The 25,272-nt window shown below is 36.4% G+C and overlaps 1 protein-coding gene across 12 annotated transcripts in view; it reads left to right on the top strand.

Annotated features, from left to right (window-relative positions):
* The window catches only part of ZHX1 (zinc fingers and homeoboxes 1), a 33,816-nt gene extending 8,869 nt beyond the window's left edge, over positions 1 to 24,947 (top strand). For 2 of the 12 annotated variants that reach the window (XM_043982203.1, XM_043982220.1), the window contains exon 3: positions 15,753 to 23,280. In XM_043982203.1, coding sequence (XP_043838138.1) covers positions 15,958 to 18,759 — 2,802 coding nt within the window. In that variant the 5' untranslated portion in view covers positions 15,753 to 15,957 and the 3' untranslated portion in view covers positions 18,760 to 23,280. Of the gene's footprint in view, positions 1 to 15,752; positions 23,281 to 24,479 lie in introns of those variants that run through there. The other 10 variants (XR_006354729.1, XR_006354727.1, XR_006354730.1 and 7 more) reach the window with 10 other exon arrangements.
* The last annotated feature ends 325 nt before the right edge of the window (positions 24,948 to 25,272 follow it).

The raw sequence follows: 25,272 nt of genomic DNA on the forward strand, positions 1-25,272 counted from the left end.
ATAGCTGTGGTAGCAATAAAGCCTGGACATCATCCTCTAGTTCCTATGGGTCTCCACTGGTAGTCGCAGTTTATGCAGATACTGAAAACAGAAGACATTTATCAGGGTTGGTCAAGGTTCTGTTCTTAGTGGGCTCCCACTTAAACTTGTTCAGTGTTTAGCCTTTCTGAGTACTAGAGGTGGCCCTGTCAGTGCTGGGAGGCCAGTCCTTCTTAACCATTAGTCATTTCTGGAGAAGAGATCATGGCATTGGGAGGGGGTTGTTAGAGACCTAGATCCAAAGCAATAACTGGGAGAAAACTAGGTAGATACAAATCTCTATCTCTGTCTTTGCACTGGTTGTCCTTTATGCCTGAAATGTTCTGCCCTCTCACTAAGAGCTCCTTCATTTCCCTGCTTTCCTTCATGACTCAGCTCATATCTCATTTTCTTCTGGGGGCCTATCCTTGTCTCTCCTGACACTCATGCCCTCTCTTTTCAGATTATACATATATATATATATATATATATATATATGTATGTATGTATGTATGTATGTATGTATGTATATATATATATACATACACACATGTACATGTTATTTCTATTAGAATATATGCTTTTTGAGAGTAGGGACTTTGTATGTAGGTTTTGTTTTTGCTTTTGCCTTTCTTTGTATCCCTAGAAGTTGGCACAGTCCCTGAGACATAGGTAACAAATGTTTGTTGTCTGGCTGCCTGACTGCCTGATTAACATTGTTAGGGAGCTTTAGTCAAAGACCATCAAATTCACTACTTTCTTTATATGGAAGAACCAAATGTGCCTGATATCTGTCTTAGGGAAGAGCTAGTAAGTATAGAGGTTCTAGGTCAATTAGCCAGGCTTGATTACCATCTTGCAGGGATTTGCTTGGGGTTGGATGATGGCTGATGGTGAATGCCCCCTCTAGGATAGTTTGTGTATCTGGCTGAGTAGCTTTTATCAGACTACCCTCATAGTTGATGTGAAGGATTAGAAAAGCCATGGGTAGAATTCCGAGTTGATGTATTGTGAATGGAGATGGTAAAGGTGTTGTTAAAGCATTTATTAAGCACTTGCTGTGTGCCAGGCATTATATTAAGCACTGGAATACAAAGAAAGGCAAAAGACAGTTCCTGCCTTTAAGGAGCTCCTATTATAATGAGAGATACAACATGCAAACATTTACCATACATACTAGTTATATATAGAGTAGATAGTTACCTCAGGAAAAGGTGGTAGCAGTGGATAACCTAGAAAAGTCCTCCCAAAGAGGGTAAGATTTTACCTTAGTCTTGAAGGTAGACATGGAAGCTACTAAGTGGAGGTGAGGAAGTGGGGAGCATTCTAAGCATTGGGGATAGCCAGTAAAAGTCATGAAAATGGGAGATGGAGTATTTATGCAAGTAAGCCAGTAGAGTTAGATAATACATTTTTATAACTCTTGTGTCTCTCTTCTTCCTGCTCATTCCATTTCCAGATAGCTTTAAATGTTAAGCATGTTCTTCCTTATATCAAGCATAATACTGCATTTCTACAATTTTCACCCAATGCTCCCAGTGCTGCTCTCTGAGGCCAAGGTGAACATATCTAAACCTGTCAAGTCTCTGTAAAAACCCTTCAGATAATCCCTCACTTGCCACCTGCCCAAGTCTTCTAGTCTTCAGGCCAAATACACCTTTTGTTCTAGTTCTTTTTTCTTAAGATACAGGATAGAGATGGCATGCCTCTAAAATTTTCTAGAAGAGAGGTTACATATTAGATCTGCAAAGATCTTCACAAACTAGAATGGTGGGCTCAAGCTAATGACATGAATTTAAAGGGGATAAATGTAAAATCTATACTTAAATTAGGAGAATGTCTGCATTAAATATAAAATGGGGAAGGTATGAGCTAGATAACATTTCATATGAAAAAGATCTGTGTGTTATACTCAATATATTATCAATGTAAAATGGCAGCCCAAAATTTTAATGATTGCAGAGTACGTATTAATAGACATAATTTTCAGAACAAGAGAAATGATAGTACCTTCTATTCTATGCTGGTTGGACACTTTGGAGTATGGTGTCCAATTCTGGATACCATATTTTAGGAAAGACATCCACCTGCAAAGTAAAAGTCTACCCAAAAGAGTATAACTAGGATAGGGAGAAAACTAGGGACCATACAAGGATCATTTGAAAGAACTGGATGACAGGTTTATATATGTTCTGCTTGGCCTTAGAGGGAAGCACTGGGAGTAATAGGTGGAAAATGTAGAAATGAGGTCTTATTCTTGATATGAGGAAGAAATTGCCTAACATTTAAAGCTAATTTGAAATGGAATGAACAGTAAGCAGAAATAATGGATCTCCCTTACTAGAGGATCCCTGTTGGGGAAGGCTCTTACTTCCTACTTACTGACTAAACTACATGAACTCTAAGGCCCTTCCCAGCTCTGAGATTCTGTGACTACCACTAGATGGTAAGATCTTTGAGATTGTGGTATCTGCATCAAAGGAAGCTTTGACTCTAAGCAATTCCTTTTGCTAGATTGTAGTTTTTTTTGGAGAACACAAGGAGTAAGCATGATGAATTGTAGTGTAATCAGAGAATATGATCTCTATAAGGGGCATGTTCAAGGCCCCTGCTTCAACCATGAAGGCAAACCAGGAAAAGACAGTAGTGAAATGCCTCTTGAACTTCTTAAGGCATCTCTTTGACATGTATGTAGTGTAGGAGTGAGCATCAGGACTTTGGTGGTGGTTGGCTAGTAGCAACAGGAGTCTTCAGTCAGATGGCTATAACACCCAGTTAAACTCAGGGGCAGCTAAGTGGCACAGTGGATAGAGGACTGGGCCAAAAGTCAGAAAGACCAGAGTTTAAATCTGACCTTAGACACTTACTAGCTCTGTGACCCTGTCGAGTCACTTAACTCCTGTCTACATAAAACTGGAGAAGAAATGGCAAACCACTCCAGTATCTTTGCCAAGAAAACCCCATGGGCATTTGGTCCACAGGGTCACAAAAAGTTGAACACGACTGAATGACTGAACAACAACAACAAAACTCAGGAACTGCTGGAGGTCCTTCCTGGTCATGAGATTCTGAGATCAGGATGAATGTTGTAGGCATATATGGCATTTATGAACCACTGAGACGTGGTAGGCATGTTACAAAGTCCAATCACTTCTGAAAAGTGGTTTTTCAGTCATCTTGGAAAATGCAAATTAAGTTGTCACCCTGTTCCAGCCTGGTGAAAACCAAAATGTGCCTAAGTAAACCTATCTCAGATCAATGCCAGTGAGTACTGGACACAGATGATGTTTGCATTAATGACTCCTTAGTTGTTATAGTTTGAATTTGTCTTTATTTGAATGAAAACCCCAGATGGTTGGATTATGGCTAAGAATTCTTTAGGAGCCTAAGTCCCTAGACCATTAAGTATAGCTGTGCCTTTGGAATCAAAGCCCTCAGGACCAAATTGATTTCATCAAGCCTGTAAGTCCCTTTAAAAATGGTCCATGATCGGCTAGGTGGCGCAGTGGATAGAGCACCAGCCCTGGATTCAGGAGTACCTGAGTTCAAATCTGGCCTCAGACACTTGACACTTGCTAGCTGTGTGACCCTGAGCAAGTCACTTAACCCCCATTGCCCTGAAAAAAAAAAATGGTCCATGAAAGTGGCTACACTGGCAGTAGCATGGTATATTAGAAAGACTAAAAGACTTGAAGTCAGGAGAGATCGGGGTTCAGATTCTGCTACTGGTGTTTATTAGATGTTTGATCATGGACAAGTCACTTAACTCCTTTGATCCTCAGTTTCCTTACGAAAAAACAAAGATAATATCTAGAATGCTTACCTCACAAAATTAATATAATTAAATGAGATAATTTATATAAAATGCCTTGCAAACCTTAAAACACTATGTAAATGTAAATTATTATTCTAAGCAAGCCTGACTTACGATATAGAAAACATTGGAGTGAAGAATTACTGAGCATTTTGATAAATTGAAAGTATAAGACTTGTTTCTTTAGCAACTTGATTAATATATTAATATGTTTTATATGATTTAATGTGTATAATCTATAGCAAATTGTTTACTGTCCCAGGGAGGTGGGAGTTAAGGGAGGGAGAGAGAAAATTTGGAACTCAAATTTTTTTTAAAAATGAATAGTAAAAATTGTCTTTACATGTAACTGGGGAAAAACAAAATATTTTTTTTTTAAAAAGAAAGTATAGGACTTGGAGTCAGAAGACCAGAATTTGAATCCCCTCTTGCCATTTATCAATTGTGTGACTTGAAATGAGTCACTTAAATTCTTTGAATTACAATGTAGTTTAGAGGTCATCTAGTCTGTCTCCTCCAGTTTGCATATTAGGAAACCGTGCAGCAACATTCTGTAATTCTGCATCTTGTTTACAGACCATTACATCATGTTACATCTTCTGAGAGTTTACACCTAGTACAGGTTTTCAAAGTTCTGTTAGATCTCAGAGACAAAACTAAGCCACTAAGCAGGAGTCCCTATTCTGTAAACAATGTTATTACCTATTAGGGCTATTCTTTAATAATTAATAAGCTAGCAGATCAACTTTGGCTTGATCATGAGGGGATTCATGGGAGTGGAGTTTGAGGTAAAGAAGTAGATCCTTTAACCAGTCTGGGAGTTCTGCAGCTGCAATGTCTCTGGGAAAGATCTCACACCATGTATTTGGGCTTGAGAAAATTTTTGACCATTAAAACATGTGAAAGTATGCAAAATGCAGGCCCTCCTGGTGCTGGCAGTTCACACTAAGACAGTTCTCACTTAGATGGGAGTTTAGTAGAGGCCAGCTCTTACAAAGATAATCCATTCATTCAGGAGAAAACTATACACTGAGTTCAGGGTTTCTGACAAGGAAGGTTCAGAAAATTGGAATGAGTCACATACGGAGATATCAGCCTTTGTAAGAAGCATATATGAAGTGGAATTTGCATTTCTTTCCTCTCTTTTTTGGGGTCATCATTATGGCTAGTTCCCCCCCACCACCATCCTCACCCTCCATGGGGAAAAAAAACCCTCTGTAAAAAATAAGCATAACTAAGTAAAACATATCCATTTATTGGCCATCTCTAAAAATATTTGTCTCAGTTCTACATCTCTTTGTCAAGTAGTGGGTAGCATGTTTCATGACTGTCTTTTGAGTTATGGCTGGTGAGCACATTGATCAGAGTTCTTAAATCTCAAAATTATTTTTCTTTACAATGTTATAGTTATTATATAAATTATCTCCCTGATTCTGCTCACTTTACTCTGTATTAGTTCATGTAATCTTCTCAGGTTTCTCTGAATCCATCCCTTTGACAGTTTGTTTTGGCTCAATAATATTCTGTTATATTCATATACCATAATTTGTTCAGTCATTTCCCAGTTCATAGGTCATCCACTTTGTTCTTTGAAACAACAAAAAGTGTTGCTATAAATATTTATATATTTATGGGTAATTTTCATGTGTTGTTATTTTTTTCCAATCTCTTTGAGGTATGGGCCTAACAGTAGTATTGCTAGGTCAATAGCTACAGTTTAGTGACTTAAGGGGCGGGCCTATGTCAAAATTGTTTCCCAGAATGACTGGGCCAATTCCACCAACAAACAGTGTATTGATGTGCTTATCCTCCTGAAGGCTTTCCAACATCTGTCAATTTCTTTTTTGTCATCTTTGCCAGTCTAATAATTGTGAGACAAAAACCTAGAGTTGTTTTAATGTGCCTTTATCACTTTATTAGTGATTTGGAACATTTTTTTGAATGACTGTTGATAGCTCAAACTTCTTCCTCAGATAACTGTCTCTTTATATCATTTGACCTTCTATCTATTGAGGAATGGCTCTTGTTCTTATATATTTGAATCAGTTCTTTAAGTGTCTTAGATATCAGACCTTTATCAGAGAAACTTTCTTCAAAGATTTCTCCCAATTAACTGTTTCCTTTCTGTTTTTAACGGTATTGATTTTGTTGGGGGGGGGGTGTTTTGTGTAATCAGAATTGTCTGTTTTATCTTCTGCAATCCTTTAGTACTATTAAAACCTTTGTGCTATCAAACATTTTTATCAGTGACTTAGGCCTGAATGGTATGCTCATTAAGCAGATAGCCCCAAGCTGAGGGATAGTTAGCTCACCAGATGACAGAGAAGATTCAAAAAGATCTCGACTAGCAAAAACATTGAGCTGAATCTAATAAGATGAAATTAATTTGGAGTAAAGTTTTGCTCTTGGGTATAAAGAAATCTGCTTCACAAGTGCAGGATGGGAAAGGTATGACGACATAGAAGTACAAAGAAAGATCTGTAGGTTTTAGTTGAATGCAAACTCACTAAGTGAAAAGTATTATATGGCGTCTAAAAACTAATATCTTGAGATTAGCTTGTTTGTATCACAGCCTTTTGTCTGTCACAGTTACTTCTTGTGGGAAAAACAGCTTCCCTTGTCCCTTGTGTCCCACTCAATTAAATTCTCCCTTGTAACAAAGAAAAACAGGTAATTAAAACACCTATTATTATAATGACTTCATTTGACAATATATCTAACATTCTTCTCTGGTAGGTCTGTCTTTCATTCCTTTCCCCACTTACCTGTCTGCCACAAGGAGATGCATTTTATTATCTAGTCTCTGGGGCTGTCTTTGGTTTTTCATTTGTCCAATTTGGATTCCTTTTAGTGATCATATATTGTATCTGGACTTCTGGTCCTGCTTACTTCAATGTGTATTAGTTCATAAAATCTTCCCGTGTTTCTTTGTTTTTCTCATATTCCTCATTTCCTTCTCTGTATGTATATGTATGTATATATATGTATGTCAGTTATTTTTATACCACTTTTTTTCCAGCCATTCTTAACTCTCCAGCTCAAGGTCAGTGAGCTTATGATGGGCTGGGTGCCACATTTTAGAAAGGCCAATGAAAATCTAGAGCATTTCAAAAGTGTATTGACATGGTTAGGGGACTGAAAACTACACCATACATGGATCAGTTGAAGGAACTAGGTGTGTTTAACTTAGAAAAGGGAAAATTTCAGTGAGAGGGTGGGGGGTGGGAATGATTCTAGTGTTCGAATATTTGAAAGGTTGTCATGTGGAAGAGAGATTAGACTTGTTTTCTTTGTCCCCAGACAGCAGAAATACATATAAGTTGCAGAGAGGCAGATTTGGTGGATCACAAGTAAGGAAAAATTTACCAAGAATTACAGTTGTCCAGAAGTAGAATTGGTCGCATTAGGAATTAGTGCATAGCCCATCATTGAAGGGCTTCAGAAAAAGGTTGAGTGGTAGTTTAAATAAAACCTTCTTGACAGTCATGGCCCCAAAAATGGAATCACTTGTCTCAGGGGTTAGTGTGTTCTTATTTACTAGATGTCATCAAAATAGAGGTGGCTTCTATGACCATGTTATGGGAATATTATAGATAGAATTCATTACTTAGATGCTTGTGTAGCCAAATCTTTACCAGAGGTCCTTTCTAACTCTCATCATATAACTGTGTGTGATTCAGTTTCTCTAGTAATGTTCTTGCAGTGTCCAAGATTTGAGGGCACCTCCTTTGTTAGTACTTTCTAGTGTTTAAAGTTAATGACAAAGACTTTACTATGGGTATAGACAGCAGTTAATTTCTGAGCAACCACAGGATTCAGAACTGAGAGGTCCTTAGGGATCATTAGTTCAACTTCTGTTATCAACGAAGAAACTCAATCCCAGAAAAGTTAAACGTATTTATCAGAAGAAGAGAATTTTCTAGTAACTTATACTATCATTTCTTAGAGACATATGACTTTTTGTGAATGCCACAAGACTGTTAACTGTTTTTGGTTAAGTTAAGCAAATTTGAGATTAAGATACTTGGGATTCCATGCCATACTCTGCTGTTTATTCTCCTCTAAAAGAGAGGTAGTGAGGTGGTACATTGGATTGAGTGCTGGGATTATTAAAATCCAGCCTCACACACTAGCTGTGAAATCCTGGACAAATCACATAACCTCTCTGTCTCAATTTTCTCATCTGTAAAATGGGGATAATAATAGCACCTACCTCCCAGGCTTATTGTGAGGATCAAATGAGATAGTATTTATAAAGGGCCTGGCACATAGTAGGCACTTAATAAATATGTATTTCCTTCTTAAGTCATCCTATTTTCATATGTTCTTAACACACTCATTCAACAAAATATTTATTAAATGCTCACAGTGTGTATGACCCATTATTAAATTCTGAGAAGACATAAAGAAAAATAAAACCTGTTACCTGCTCTTCGGGAATTTATAATCTTAAGGATTGCTAGTAATTATATATTTCTAGGCTTTCCTAGAAGCTGGCCAAATTAGGGGCATTACTGTAAGCTAATTGATTTTTATCTCAATTATGATAACCTACAAGTTAGTTAAAAGAAATGCCATTTATAGTCTGTGGTAGGAAGTATCAGAGCCTACTCATTTGAAGGGGTTTGCTTAATTTTGGCCCCAGAAGCAGGCAAACTATTTTCTCTACCTTTAGTGTTAAGTAGATAAAATAATGTATTTTGTGATCCAGGACCTTCCCCAAGGAATACAAGGAATATTGGGGAATATGAACCAGATTCAGTCTTGGGACCTCGACCCCAGAAGAGTCAGGTTCTTTCCCTGGCCATGGCCCCACTTTAATCCTTCAATTATAGTGTCCTCTTGTTGGCAATCTACTTTTCCTCTGAGGAGGATGCTGTTAAGGAAATCTCTCCCTGGGTAACCTGCATTCTCTCTCAAACTCACAGCACTAGGACTTTCTAACTCAGATTTCCCTATTAAGTAGCCCCAAGACTGGAAAAATCTGTTATCAGGATTGTTAGTCTTTCTGTTCTGTGTTCAAAAGAGGAAGCAGACTGAAGATATTCAGAAACTGGGTCTAAGGATATAAGTCTCGGGGGGGTAGGGGAGAATGGGAGAAAAGTCCCTCTCCCACCTTGCTGTGCTCTGGAAGTCCAAAGCAGGAAAAGGGCAAGACAGCTTTATGGTCTTATACACCATAAGACTAGTACCTCCAACAAGTCTAGCTTCCTGGACTTTAGTCAGCCAATCAGAAAGAGTCACCCCCCAATCACTGGGGAAACCAGCCAGGGACATCCTTGTCACCTTTTAGCAAGGGGTTAGAGAACATGTTTCAGCAAGAGCTTATGGTGAATTTCTAGCTCCTTTGGGGGTCCTTTTGACAAAGTTTCATGCCCTATAATTTCATCAAGCTGATTGGAGGTAGGAGAAACTCATCAAAGTGATCAAAACTTTCCCTGATTATCCCCCATTGCATCAACTTTTAGTAAAATACCTTCCATAATAATACTAATATTTCATATTTTAGAATTGTTTTAATAAATTGTATGTTACATATCAGATTCCATTATAAGTAAAAATTCACTGATAAAAGCAGTTCCAGTTTCCATGATTCAGCAAATAGCCTATAACAACAACTATATATCTTTTAATACTTAAATTCTCTTATATAATTAATTTAGCAAACCTGCTTTTTCCCTAATCCTTGCCTCTTGATTTCTCTATTTTAAAAAATGTTTGGTGTTCAAGGCACTTCACAGCTTATCCCTTCCTACCTTTACAAGTCTTCCTACACCTTGACTCCTTCCACTCCATTCCCCATCCAGTGAACTTTTCAGTCCAGTGACACTGGTGTCCTTGATTTTCTTCAAACAAGACACTCCATTTCTCAGCTCTGGACATTTTCTCTGGCTGTCCACGATGTATGGAACCCTCTCCTGCCTCTCTCCCTCCTGGTTTCCTTCAAGTCTTAGCTTATATTTCACCTCCAGCCTTTCCCAGCAGCACTTAGTTCTAGTGCCTTTCTTCTGTTGATTATTTCCTTTTTTTCCTGTACGTGGTATATTTGTACATATTTGTTTGCATGTTATTTTGCCATTAGACTATGAATGCCTTGAGGAACAGTGACTTTTTTTTCCTTTCTTTGTATCCCTAGCTCTTAGCACAGTTCTTGACACATAGTGGGCATTTAATAAATGCTTCTTGACTGACTGACTTTTTCCGATATTTTCCTACATGTTTTAATTTACTTTTCCTTTCAACAACAGTCTTTTTTTATAATCAGCTCTCATCTAAGGTAATGATCTACAAGCAAAAGTGTTGAGAAGTATGGAGCCCTAACTAGGAAATGAGGTGGTCCTTAAACAGGATTTCACAAAATTTCATTGTTGGGAACAATGTTGGCCAAAAAAAAGCATTCCTACTGCAATATTCTGGCATGTGCTCATTTAACTTTTGCTTGAATATGTCCAGTGAGGAGTTACCCATGCCTTCCAGAGGAAGCCCATACCTATTTTGGATATCGCTAACCATTGGGAAACTTGACCTGATGTCAAGCCAAAATTTGCTTTTTTTTTGCAACTTCCACCTGTTGGTCCTAGCTTTGCCAAGCAGACCAGGTATGATTACTCTTCTGTATCCCAATGTGCATGTACCTGTGCACAATGCCTGACACATAGGAAGCACTATATATATATATATATATATATAGACACACACACACACACACACACACACACGTATATATATAAGCAATTACTGTTATACCATCATAAACTGCCTGAGCCTTCTCTTCCCGAGGCTAAACATTCCCAGTTCCCTCATCCAATCCTTACACATGACCTGGACTTAAAGCTCCTCTGGGTGTCCTTTAGCTTACCATTGTTCTTTCTAAAATGTGACGTTAGTACTCCAGATGTGACCTGACCACACAGCGTTATTACCTCCTCATATCTGGACACTGCCTCTCCATACAACCCAAGGTTTCATTAGGGTTTTTATGGGGGTTTTTTAGCTAAGACTTTTAAATTTTTTTATTTTTATAAAGTGACTTTCCCAGGGTTACACAGCTAGTGAGTGTCAAATGTCTGAGGCTAGATTTGAACTCAGGTCCTCCTGAATCCAAGCCTGGCGCTTTATCCACTGAGCCATCTAGCTGCCCCCTTTGTGGGGGTTTTTTGGCTGTATGTCACACAGTTGACTCATATTGAACTCATAGTCCACTAAACCTCCTGGGTCTTTTTTAGATAAATTGCTCTTTAAATATGCCTCACCTGCCCTGTATTTGTGAAGTCAGTTTCTTAAACTGAAGTATAAAACTTTACATTTAAAATTATAAATTATTAAATCTCATTTTAAAAAAATTTTAGCCCAGTTGTACAGCTTACCCAGATATTTTTAGATTCTGTTATTTATTGTGCTAGCCATCCTACCTAGCCTTGTGTCATCTGCAAGTCTGATAAAGATGCTTTCTATGCCCCTTTGCAAGTTATTGATAAAAATTTTAATGTTAAGTCAAAAACAGATTCCTGAGGCAGTCCACTGGAGACATTCTAAATTGACATAGACTATTGATGACTTCTCTTTGAGTCTGGTTATCCATCTAAGTCTTTGGACAGGGATAGGGATTGAGCCTGTAATTTCATTGGCATAGGGAATTTCTGTATCCCTCTCCCAATATAGGTTGGTACCTTCTCCACAACTTATAGTGTTAGATAGTTACTTAGAGCAGAGGTGTCAAACCAGCCAAATTAAAATGTAATTGGGAAATGTTTAACAAAATGAATAAAAATACAATACAACATAGACTGTGTTAGTTTATGATTTTCTGAGTCCATATATTTCTTACAGGGATCCATTTCTATTTGAGTTCAACACTTCTGGCCTACAACATGGAAAGGCTGAGTAACTTGCTCAGGGTCACATAATCCCAATATGGGTCACAGGCAGAACTTGAATCTAGATCTTCCTGCCTCAAAGACAATTTTCTGTAGACTTTCTAATTCATCTCATTGGACTTTTGTCTAGTTTGCATCCCTCCATTTTCTCCCCATAAATAACATAATAAAATACTTAGTTAAAATCTAGGCAATTATATCTATAACATTTCTCTGATTACTATAGCATTTTACCATCCCACTGACAACAAGAAGAGGTTTGACATGACCTGTTCTCTATTCACAAAAAGCTCAGTTGATGCCTTTTGTTACATCACAGTTATTTCTGAAAATACTTACCCTTCCTCCTGTACTTACTCCTATCTACTACACATGTAGAACTGGAACTAAAAACCAAATGAATACCCATCAATGGGTGAATTGCTGGAAAAAACCAAACACACAGGGCATGTGAAAGTAAGGGAATGTTATTGGTTTGGAAGAAATGACAATATGAAGAATTCAGAGAAACATGGGAAGATTTGTCTGAACTGATGCAGAAAGATCCAGAAGAAGAATGTTTAATGACCACTATACTGTAATGCATAAAACCACTTTATGGAACCCAAACTGGCTATAAATGAAAAACCAATAATGATTCTGGAGAACAGATAAAGAAACATAACTCCTTCCTTTTGGCAGTTTGGTAAATGGGCTCTGAATGAGGGCCTGAAGAATCAAGCTTCACTTGAGCTTTTAGTGAATTGTATGCCTAAACTTGGTGACATTCATTTTTCTCAGAGACTTCTTTTGCTTAATACCTTTCCCCTCCCCCCCCCCACTTCCTAACTCAACTCACTTGTAACAAAGAAAAAAATTTTTTTTAATGATACAGGGGCAGCTAGGTGGCACAGTGGATAAAGCACCAGCCCTGGATTCAGGAGGACCTGAGTTCAAATCTGACCTCAGACACTTGACACTTACTAGCTATGTGACTCTGGGCAAGTCACTTAACCCTCATTGCCCCACCCCCCCCCCAAAAGATACAGTGACCTTATCTGGCAGTGTCCTTAACAATCTTTTGTAGTAGTTTTCTGTCTGTACCCATGTGTACCAAAATATTTAATGTGGCAAGGAAGTAGAAACAAAAGCGGGTGCCTAATAAGTGAGGAGTAGCTAAACAAATTGTAATATATGACTTTAATGGAATATTATTTCACAGTAGGAAATATAAAAAAAAACATGGAAAAGCATATTATCTGATATAAATTTCAATGAGCAGAACCAGGACAAGAATAAAAACAATCACAACTTGAGAGGATGTATGATGAAGAAAATTACTCACCTCCTGATAAGGGTAGGTGGACTCAAGATACAGAAGTAGAAATACATTTTTAGATATGACCAATGTGTGGATTGGTTTTACATGACTGTGCTTATTTGTTACAAGGGTCTTAGTTCTCTTTTTCATTTAGGGAGAATTTTGAGGGGTGAAGGAAAGCAAGAGTTGCCCCTCCAAAAGGGTCATTGAAACGTTTAAAAGAAAATGCACAGAAGAGAATGGAAGTACATTCAAATGAAAATACAAACAGGCAGGATAGCCTTGAAAGTAATGTGTTGAATTTATTACATTTTTCTTTAAAAAGAAAGCTACTACTAGGTCTGTATCCCAAAGAGATCGAAGAAAAGGGAAAAGGACCCACATGTACAAAAATATTTATAGCAGCTCTTTTTGTGGTGACAAAGAATTGGAAATTGAGGAAGTGCCCATCAATTGGGAAATGGCTAAACAAGTTGTGGTATATGATAATAACGGAATACTGTTGTGCTATTAGAAATGATGAGCAGGATGATTTCAGAAAAGTCTGGAAAGACTTAGACAAACTGATGCAAAGTGAAGTGAGCAAAACCAGATGAACATTATACACAGTAACAGTAATATTGTACAGTGATCAACTGTGGATGACTTAGCTATTCTCAGCAATACAGTGATCCAAGACAATTGCAAAGGACTCATGATGAACAATGCTACCCATATCCAGAGAAAGAGCTGATGAAGTCTGAATGCAGATCGACGCATACTGTCTTTATTTTTTTCATGTTTCTTATGACTAATGACTAATATAGAAATATGTTTTAAAAATAATAAATATCCACATTTATATAGAAAAAAGCAAGCTCTGTAATATAAAGTTTAAAAATATACATAGAAATAATCTGTTTATGTTCTATATAGGAAGTGTTGTTTTTTCTTTTGGTGTTAAGTTCAAATGTAAAAAATTTTAAAGGAAAATTAATTGAGAGTTTCAACTTGGAATTCCAGAAATATCTCCTATCTCTGCAGGGAATCAGGGACTCCCTTCCCTGAACCATCTCCATCCAGACTTATTGAAAGATAGGACTTTCACCAGGTCCCAACTATTAGTTTCAGATTCCTAACCTATGTCAGAGGTGAAGGCATTTAATGGGGATTCTGTGAAGGGAAAAGAGTCCCTAGAAATAAAGTAAAAACCTAGGATCTGTTCCTTCTCCTGGTATAAGCCTATGGCACTGGTTCTCTAACCTAGATTAGCTCCTCAGCTACCTCTTTTCTTTTTCAAGTTCTTGAATTCTAGCTGCCATTTTTCCACAGCAACTTTCAAGGATTAAAATTGTCTTCTACTTTATGTTCTAACACCTACTACTCCTTTCTCACATAGAGCCGATAGAGAATGTTTTAATAAAATAAGATTAATTTATTCAGGATATCTTGTCCTGGTTGCTTCAACTCAGGAACTGGAGTAAGAGTTTAAGTAAGCTTTTAGGGTTAGAAGCAGGACCTGGCCTTTTGGAAAGACAAGATGAAATGGGTCAGTCTAGAACACTGCCAGAGAAAACAAGGAAAATAGTAGAAGTGATGCCTTTGGGGGTCCAAGGAGGCATTAGACATTGGAGGGGATGGAAATCCTGAGTGTAATTGGCATCAGGAAGTGAAGTAGAGAATTTCACATCCTGGTCCCAAATTACGTTTTTGTTATTATTTTATATTACCCCAGTTTCTATACTCTTTTGGCCAGCCCTCTTACTGTTCCTCACACAGGACATCTCCTGTTTCTGCCCTTTGTACTGGCTCTCCCTGAATAAAAGAAATGCTTATCCTCCTTACCTCCGTTTCTTAGAATCCCTGTTTCCTTCAACTCTCTGTTTAACCTCCATTTTATCCATGAAATCTTTCCCTTCCCATGCTCCCCAGCCGCCAGAGCCCTTATTCCTCAAAAGGCATATATGTAAATAGCTTCCCAATAGAATACAAACTCTTCGGGCAAAGACAATTTCATTTTTGTCTTTTTATCTCCAAGTCCCAACATATACCTGACACAGAGTAGATACTTGATAAATATTTGTTGACTTGGACTTCCAGATGATCAATTATTTATAGTGTACATAATCTGGAGATTTCCTTTCAAATTAAAAAGCCAAAGAGACTTTTGAAGTTCTTAATAATCTTCAACATAGTCCCAAGAACATCTTTGTATTCTGCTGCAATCTACTTTAGGGCCTTTTAAGGTATGGAGAAGCTATTTGTCCCTTTGTTTAAGGGCCTTAGATTCTGCTTTCTGAGTTTTGTCTAGGTTTTTTTTTTAACTTTTTTTGACTCTTTCTTCATTCTCAAGTATAATTTCCTCAATATCTGTGTGTCTGCCTATTCTCCCACCCTGTTATTTGGTCTAGGAAGCCAGGTTACTCTTATTTTTACAAAATTCTAAAAAGTTTGGTAAATGGACTCTGAATGAGGGCCCAAAAGAGTTCTCTCCTGAAGAAAGTACAACAATTTTAATACATTATATAAACTTTGTGATAACCATTTTGCTTCATTTTCTCAAAGGATCAGATTTGAATATGTATGTGTGTATGTTTGTAAACCTCTAAGTGCTATGTAATTATCAGCTATTATAAACATGATGATTACTGATAACTTCTGGGTCTTGTCTGTGTTTTATAGCTGATTTCTATACAGTGTTACTGTATTTAATTTTTTTAAAAACCATAATCATTCACTGTAAAACTTGTTTTTCTTAATATAGGTGATTGGGTGTTTGCTTCAAAAGTTTCAACAACTCAGCTTTGCAACTACCAGCTACAAGCTCTTTTCTCGATTGCACTATGAAAAAGCTGCAGATGGGATGGACTTGCAGAACCAAAAGCCATTTTTTTCAAATGAAGATAACTGAAAGAGTTTGATCTTCATTGCTTTCTAATCACAATTGAGATTTTCCCCACAGAAATAGAATGGCAAGCAAAAGAAAATCAACAACACCTTGCATGGTCCTTGCCAGTGAACAGGATCTGGACCTAGAATTGATATCAGACTTGGATGAAGGTCCCCCTGTACTTACACCAATAGAAAACACAGCAGCAGAAAGTATCTCAAGTGATGAAGATGTACAAGAACTTGTAGATTCTGACAATCAGCAAAATAAAAAAGTTGAAGGTGGCTATGAATGTAAATATTGTACTTTTCAAACACCAGATCTTAACATGTTTACCTTTCATGTAGATTCAGAGCATCCCAATGTAGTGTTAAATTCATCCTATGTTTGTGTTGAATGCAATTTTCTTACCAAAAGATATGATGCGCTTTCTGAGCATAATTTGAAATATCATCCTGGAGAAGAGAATTTTAAGCTGACTATGGTGAAACGAAATAATCAGACAATCTTTGAGCAAACAATTAATGATCTGACTTTTGATGGTAGTTTTGTTAAAGAGGAGAATTCAGATCAGGTAGAATCTATAGAAACTCCCTCATCAGGGATTTCTATCAGCAAAACTCCTATAATGAAAATGATGAAAAATAAAGTAGAGAATAAACGAATTGCAGTTTTCCATAACTCTGAAGACATTCCAGAAGAAAAAGAGAATGAAACTAAATCAGGTCATGAAGAAGTAGTAAAAAATCCAACTTCATCAGCATCTGAGTCTAATACAAGTACTTCTATTGTAAATAGTATACATCCTAATACCACAAACACAGTAGTTACCCCAGCAGCAGTTCTTCAACCTGGGCTAGCACAGGTGATAACAGCAGCTGTATCAGCTCAGCAGAATTCTAACTTGATTCCTAAAGTTTTAATCCCTCTTAACAGCATTCCTACCTACAATGCTGCTTTGGATAACAATCCCCTTTTGCTCAACACCTACAACAAATTCCCTTATCCAACAATGTCTGAAATTACAGTTCTATCTGCTCAAGCAAAATATACAGAGGAACAAATCAAAATATGGTTTTCAGCCCAACGCTTGAAACATGGTGTTAGTTGGACTCCAGAAGAAGTAGAGGAGGCAAGGAGAAAACAGTTCAATGGCACAGTGCATACTGTACCACAAACAATAACAGTGATTCCTACACACATTTCAGCAGCTAGTAATGGGTTACCTTCCATTTTGCAGACATGCCAAATAGTTGGTCAGCCAGGTCTGGTCCTTACACAAGTAGCTGGCACCAACCAATTGCCAGTAACAACACCTATAGCTTTGACAGTTGCAGGAGTTCCCAATCAAACTCATATGCAGAAAAGTCATATGCATAGTGCTCAGCCTATTGCAGAAACAAAGCCAGTAGCTGCAACCCCAGCCCCAACCCCTGCCCCAGCCCCAGCCCCAGCCCCAGCCCCAGCCCCAGCCCCAGCCTCAGCCCCAGCCTCAACCCCAGCCCCTGCCCCAGCCCCTGCCCCAGCCCCAGCCCCAGCCCCAGTCCCAGCCCCAGCTCCAGCCCCAGCCCCAGCCCCAGCCCCAGCCTCAGCTTCAGCTCCAACTCAGTTAATCAAGCATGAAACTGCATTGGTGAATCCTGATTCATTTGGTATCCGGGCAAAAAAGACAAAAGAACAGCTGGCAGAATTAAAAGTTAGCTACCTTAAAAATCAGTTTCCTCATGACTCAGAGGTGATCAGGCTCATGAAAATAACAGGGCTGACTAAAGGCGAGATCAAAAAGTGGTTTAGTGACACAAGGTATAACCAGAGAAATTCCAAGAGTAATCAGTGTATCCATCTCAACAGTGAAGCTTGTACCCCAATCGTTATAGACTCTAGTGATGAGACTGCAGAATCCCCAACAGTTGTTGCTCCACAGCCTAAACATCTGGGAAATTCTTTCCCTGACTTTACTTTACAAAAATTTAAAGAGAAAACTTCAGAGCAGCTTCGAGTCCTCCAAGCAAGTTTCCTCAATAACCCCGTACTTACTGATGAAGAATTGAACAGGTTAAGAGCACAAACCAAACTTACCAGGAGAGAAATTGATGCTTGGTTTACAGAGAGAAAGAAATCTAAAGCTCCAAAGGAAGAGAAAACAGAAATAGATGAAAGCAATGCAGGCAGTTCCAAAGAAGAAGCTGGAGAAACTTCTCCTCGAGATGAATCTGCGGCACCTAAATCAGTGACCACCACAAACAAAGTGTGTAAAAAATCACCAGAGCAGTTGCACATACTTAAAAGTGCATTTGTTCGAACACAGTGGCCATCACCAGAAGAATATGACAAGCTGGCTGAGGAAAGTGGGCTTGCTAGAACAGATATCGTCAGTTGGTTTGGAGATACACGATATGCTTGGAAAAATGGGAATTTAAAATGGTACTATTACTATCAGAGTGCCAGTTCAAATAGTATGAATGGACAGGCTTCCTTTAGGAGAAGGGGGAGAGGAAGACCAAAGGGAAGAGGAAGGGGAAGACCTCGTGGACGGCCTAGAGGAAGCAAAAGGCTAAACAACTGGGACCGTGGACCATCACTCATAAAATTTAAAACTGGAACTGCAATACTTAAGGATTATTACATGAAGCACAAATTTCTTAATGAGCAAGACCTTGATGAACTTGTTGCCAAATCACATATGGGTTATGAGCAGGTCAGAGAGTGGTTTGCAGAAAGACAAAGAAGATCTGAGTTAGGAATAGAGCTATTTGAGGAGAATGAAGATGAGGAGGAGGTAATAGATGATCAGGAAGAGGATGATGAAGAAACAGATGACAGTGACACCTGGGAACCCCCACGGCATGTTAAGAGGAAACTCTCTAAATCAGATGATTAAAATGTAAGTGTTTTAATATATGTATATGCACATTTCATCTATATACATTTGGAAATGTCACTTTGTTTAAATGACCTTCAGATGTAACAACTTCTAGGGTTACTTTTCCTTTATCTAATGAAGGAATCAGATTCTATTAGCATGGCCAACAAATACTTTGTTCCTAAATTAGCTAAAAAGAATATGCTTATTCTCATACTGAGACTGAGTATTTTCTATTACATCCACAATTAGTGGCCCCCAGTGTCATTTAGTAGTAAAATGGTTTAAAGTATATATCTCTTTTCCCACTGAATATTATATGTAAATGTATTTTAATTGTTTTAGCTTTTTACACACTCCTTTGGGGGAGGGGACTTGATAATCAAAACTAGAAATTACTAAAATGTGTTTATTTCTCTTTTTTTTTTTGCAACCCACCCTTCACTAAAGCTTCATTTTTTGCCTATTTAAGGAAAGAATTCAAAAACGAAAACTAAAAAGAAGGGGAAAAGTATATCCGAAGGAAAGAATAACTACAGGGGTGAGGATTGCTCAGTTTTAGGAAACTAGGTGAAAATAGGTATTTGTTTATTTTTTTCTCGTTGTGTTTCAGGTTTTACTGAACCCTAACTTGTTTCCCCTCACCCACTAAATTTATTAGCCTTTTAGTTTAGAATTTAAGATGCTTCATGTACTAAGAGTAGTCATCTGTTCAATTAAAAACCAACAGATCTATTCCATGCCATATTAGAATTCATATTTGATTAGGCAGTTGTTTTGTTTTTTGAGATTTGCTTTTGAAAGCTGTAAGATGAATTTATTATCTATAGTATGTCCTTGGTGTCTCGGAGATCAAATACTTGCAATTCTCCTTGTAATGGGATCTCCAGAGTAAACTAAAGTGTCTCATCATAAAAAGAGCTTACACTTCTATAGTGTGTAGCAGTTCTCAGTATTTTTCTTGTGAAAACCCTGGGAGATAAAGGATTTATCACTCCCACATTGTAGATGAGATCAAGGCTTGCAGGTGTGGAATCACCTGGGAGATTACAGAGCTGAAACTTGTGCCAGCAGTTTGGCTCCAGTGGTTTTATTCAACTTACCTCCCAAATGAAGGCTTTGTCTAGACTGTGAACCCAGAATCTCATAGAATTAAATACTCCTAGACCAATAAAACTTTCCATTTGTTTAAAGCCTGGCCATTTCCCTCTGCAAAATTCAGTTGTTTATAACTTTTCTGTAGTTTTAAATTGGAAAAGTTATTTCCGGTTAGAAATGTAGATTCTTAAAAGTTCTCACTGTCAATATTCATCCATATAGTTATCTTAGATTATTAGGCGTTCTTCTGTTTTTCTTTTCTTAATATTTTGAAACATTTTGTTTATTTCAAAGATAGACATGCAGTTTAAAAAACAACAGTAATCATAAAATGTTAGTGTATCTATCTATACCAAGGACTATGGTTGGACATTCACATAAAGTAGCATTATACTGTCTGATAATATTGTAATGTTCTCAGAATGGGGGAGGGAAAAGATCCTTTTCTCACTATTGTGCACATGATATATAAATACATAGTTGTCTCTTTCCTTAGCCCATTCTCCTTCATTCCCTAACCTCTAACTTTCTTCTCCCAGTCTGTTCACTCTTGCCTTTCATGCTATCCCCAGGTTTACAAGCATTCTATCTGTGATTACCAAAATAGCTCGTTTTCTAGTTTTAAAAATGTAACATTTTGGAACCATGAAAACAGATGAGACTAAAAATGCAACTACTTTATTAAATAATATGAACTCCATTTCTGATAATAAAGCATAACATAACCATTATAAGTTATAACTTAAATATTTTGGATAGATTAATCCTAAAGTTCCCTTTGCCTTTTTATAGTCTCTGAATTATTTAAGCCATCCTTCTTCTGACCCAGATGCACAAAATGCTTTTAACAGGCTTTTCTTTCCCTATTATTTCTAAAAAACAAAATACTTATGCAGCCAAAATAAATCAAGAGAATTGCTGCTGTGTTGATTTCTCTATCTTATACTCTGATGTACTTTTTGGGAAGGGATTGAGATCTACTGAAAACATGAAACTCTTTGCACTACTCTAAAATGTAATATTACTTTAACAAGTTTGCATGGGCAGTATTTCTGTTGCATGGTAAATATAATAATACTAATTTTGTTCAGAAAATTCACATGACAACCCTACTGTTTTCAAAAATCTTATGTATATTGTATATGCATTTGTGTGCCATGTAGATAGGGTAACTTTCTTCTAAAATAAATCTGGATTTACAAAACAGATACATTATAAGAGAATTTTTAACTTTACAAAAGGACCCATTATAATTTTGTTTCAAACAGTTCTGTTAGTTTAGTAAAAATGAGTTAATCTTACTAAATGGCATAAAAGAGAGTATACCTGTGTATACCTACATATATGTACCTATATATTTATATATATATACATATATGTACCTATATACATATATAGGTACATATATATATATATATATGTCAGTCTTGCAGATAAAAAGCATACTAGTTCCTATGCCCCATAATGCTCCCCTCTATATACATATACACACATTTATAAATACATGAAACAAATAAATAGAATCTACTTTTTTAAACTAATCATCTTTGATAAATCATTATAGGCCCTACTCATAAGTAAAAGTTATTATATGCAAGGTTTATGTATATAGTTTATACATATATTAGTTACACATGAAATCTAATGCATTTTATAAACTCTGGATGGCAAGTAATTTCACTAATAACCAGAAAGAATAAAAGATGTATTCACTTTTAGTTAACTTTTCCTGTAGTTATCATGTCTAAAGTACTTTAAGAAAAATCCAGATATGGTTGTGACTAACATTTTTTCTTGACTTTTTCAGTCTCATGTTTTTCCTTTATAGTTACCAACAGTGGTGAAGGGGACTCAATTCTTGAAATCAAGATATCTGATTAACTGTGAATGGGCCTAATCTTTTATGAAACTGAGAATATTTTTGGATATACACACATTTCTCATAACATAGGATTGAATACTCGAAAGGAATGGAACTTAGTGTTGTGCCAAAGTTAAACTACTGCAGTTGGCGGAAGTTCTGCACTGTAAATAGAACACTGATTAAAAGACAACTTGTAAAAATTCAGATTTTAATACAATACATTTTTATTCTGATCCAGGATGGAAACATTCTGTTTCTTAGGCTTTTTTGAGGGAATTAAGTGACCACTAGCTTTTGTCCTCTTATAATTTTGTCCCGCTTAATACTGTATGTTCTAGTAAGATGGGCTTTATCGCCTGTGTTATTTGATATGTGATTAAGCTTATAGCTTTGAGTGACCAACATTTTACAGAGTAAAAGTTCTTAGAAACAGTAAAAAAAAAATCAAAAAACAAAACAAAAAACAACTGATTTATTTCTGTGTCTTATTTATCAGGCCCTGTACTAATGTTGAAAGTTGTACCTGTGCTTGTACAACTTATACATAAATGAAAATGCAGCATATTTATACATTTTGGAACCCTAAGTCACAGGGCCTATGTCATTGGCTTTTTCAAGTTGAAGACATCATTGGATGCTACTATTAATATCTGTAATGCTTCTGGTTCTACTTTAATAAAAGACTTTTGCTTTTCATTAAATTGAAGAAAATGATGTACTGAAAAAGGGGGAAAGCCGGCATAAGAATTTACAGAGACTCTCTGAAATAAACTTTGTACCAAAAATGTGAAAAAGAATTATCTAGTAAATATATGCTTAATGAGTGTTTTTAACAGTAATGTAGAATAATGTACAGATAATGCATCAGTCCAGAATTTTCTAGAATTCTCAATCAAGTTATATTGTGTATAACAATTTCAGTGGCTTTAGAAAAAAATACCTAAACTAATAAGTACCATTAGCTATTTAAAAGCTAGCTTTTGCTTGCAAAATGTTATAGTATTAACAACTATTTTTGCCATATCAACAGACTGAAAGTTCATATTAACTTATTTGTAAAGACTGGTGCTTTTCATTCCTATTTAGGGAGACACTTTTGTTTGTGACTGTAGGACCATTTAAAAAAATATGCTGTCTTCATGAAGGAAAAGTTTAGTTGAGTTTTTTGTTTTAAAATGCTTTTCTGAGTGACCAGATCTAGTGGGCTTGGCTAGTTTGTTTCACCTAATTTAATGAATGATGAATATTAAGCTTTTGATTTTTACTTTAAACACTTGTCAACTAAGAAAAAGTTATGGAGGAGCCTTGAATATACATGCTGTTTTCGTTTTTATAAATTGTTATTTTTTATTTTTAAAACACAGCTTTATAAAGTATTTCCAAAATACTACAATTTAGCTGATCTATTCACTACAGACATCTGGCTTTATGGATGGCTTTTTTTCATACTACTGTTAACTTTTATTTTTACGATGTAAAGACTGCAGCAATTTAATGCACTATTTTTTTCACTTTTTAATAACTTCATAGAGCACTCTGTAAACTATAATAATTAAATTGCTCCTTTTTTAACCTTTGCTAAATGTAGTCTGAGTTCTGTTTGACAGTAGGTTTTTTAAAAAATGTTTTCAGTTGCTGCAATAAGTTGTGCTTGGAGTATTGTAAAATTAAGCCTTTGAACATATTTGTTGTGTTTCCATTTCAATAATGTTAACTCTACATAGTTATAAGGAATTACTAGTTATTTTTTCCAGCCCCATGTCCTTTGTAGGCTCAGCATTTGATATTGCTCTGACATTTGCTAGCTTTTAAAATAATTATTTCACAGAGCAAAAGAAAAAGTCATCTAGCTGAAATGTGGCTGCATATATAATAAAAGTCAGTGATCAGTAGTTCTTTCAGTGATTTTTTTTCCATTTTCTTAAGCCAAAAATCTTAAAACACAATAAAATACCCAAGTATTCTAAAATTTGAGCTATCATTAGTAGTTTTTAAGTGTAGGAAAGTAACTTAATGGAAAGCTTTGTTTTTTCCTGAAAAGGGAAAGTAGTGGCCCTATAGGTCAATACTGAGAAGCAATGGATGGAAGTTAGAGAAAGATTTAAGCAGAATGTTAGAAAACCAAACTTCTTAATAACCAGAACTATCAAAAATTATACAGTCTGCCTCAAGGGGTAGTAAATTCTCCCTCACTAAAGGTCTCCAAGTAAATGCTACATGACTACTTGATGGGAATTTTGGTTTAAGATACAGATTTAAGTAAGTGGCACCTGAGGTTACTTCCAGTTCTTGAGATTTTTTTATTCTGTTTAATTTCAGAGCTTATATGTGTTTTATCCTCTCCTGGTCAGTGATGAATATTTATTTAGCTCAACTAATATTAAGTGCACATGTGAGAGACATCATGGCATAGTGGATAGAGAGCCCAGTCCCAAAGCCAAGGAGACCTGGGTTCAAGTTTAGCCTCTAACATATACTAGCTACATCACCCTGGGCTAATCATTTAACTTTCCAATAGCTGTAGGTAGCTCACTCTGAACTGTATTGGTAGCAAGGGAGTTCTTCATCTGGGAGTTCCCTTTAACAAGTTACAAGTGTCCAGTTTCTATCCTGATGTGCAGATGGTTCCGAAAAAAGTTTGGCCTGACACCCAGCTAAGTTATCTCATCCAAATAGCATTAATAGATTAAACTGCAAAGAAAACAGCAAACAGATGAAATAGAAAATAGATTTTGTCGGCATTTCTTTTCATTTTTTTTTCCATCATTAATGACAGTGGAACTACCACATGTGGACTCTTAACATCCCAGTCCCTGATAAACTGAATTAGGAAGTAGAAAATGTACTAAAGAAGATGAAGACAAGAAGAGAAATTGAACCAGACCAAGTACATAGAGAAGAGATCTGTGCCGAAAACAATATAGTTTCATAAGCCTTAAGAAATAAGTTTCAAGATCTATGAATAAAGAGAAGAAAGTGAGTGGAAAAAATCATGGGTAATATTGTTATTACCACCACTACCCCCAAAAGACATTTGAGAGGACATACATGAAGACCATTCTTATAAAGATGTAACTTTATGAGAATGGTCTAAATGTATATTAAGGAATCCTTGATAAACATATGACAAGGAAAATTTAAAAATCAACATTTAAAAATACGACAAGGAAATGGGCAGTATTTTTTACAGATCATATTTTCAGTCACACAGCTGACTGAAAGATGCAGAGAATGCAAAGATTCTTCCCTGTTTATTTGTGGATTATAAAAAAGTCTGAGTAAAACAATATAGTCTTTTTAAAAAATAAAGTATTTTATTTATTTTTTTTCCCATTACATGTAAAGATAGTTCTCAACTTTTGTTTATACAAGCTTTCCAATTTCAGATTTTTCTCCCTCCCTTCCCTCTTTCTCCCCTCCCCTAGACAGCAGGTAATCTGATATAGGTTTTATATATATATATATAACATTAAACATAACAATATAGTCTTAAAGTCTCTTCTCTAACAAGATATATCATGCATATATTAAGATCATAAAAATTCCCTGATAAATTCAACCACAAAGAT

Source organism: Dromiciops gliroides, chromosome 1 (assembly GCF_019393635.1).
Source record: "Dromiciops gliroides isolate mDroGli1 chromosome 1, mDroGli1.pri, whole genome shotgun sequence".
Taxonomy (NCBI): Eukaryota; Metazoa; Chordata; class Mammalia; order Microbiotheria; family Microbiotheriidae; genus Dromiciops; species Dromiciops gliroides.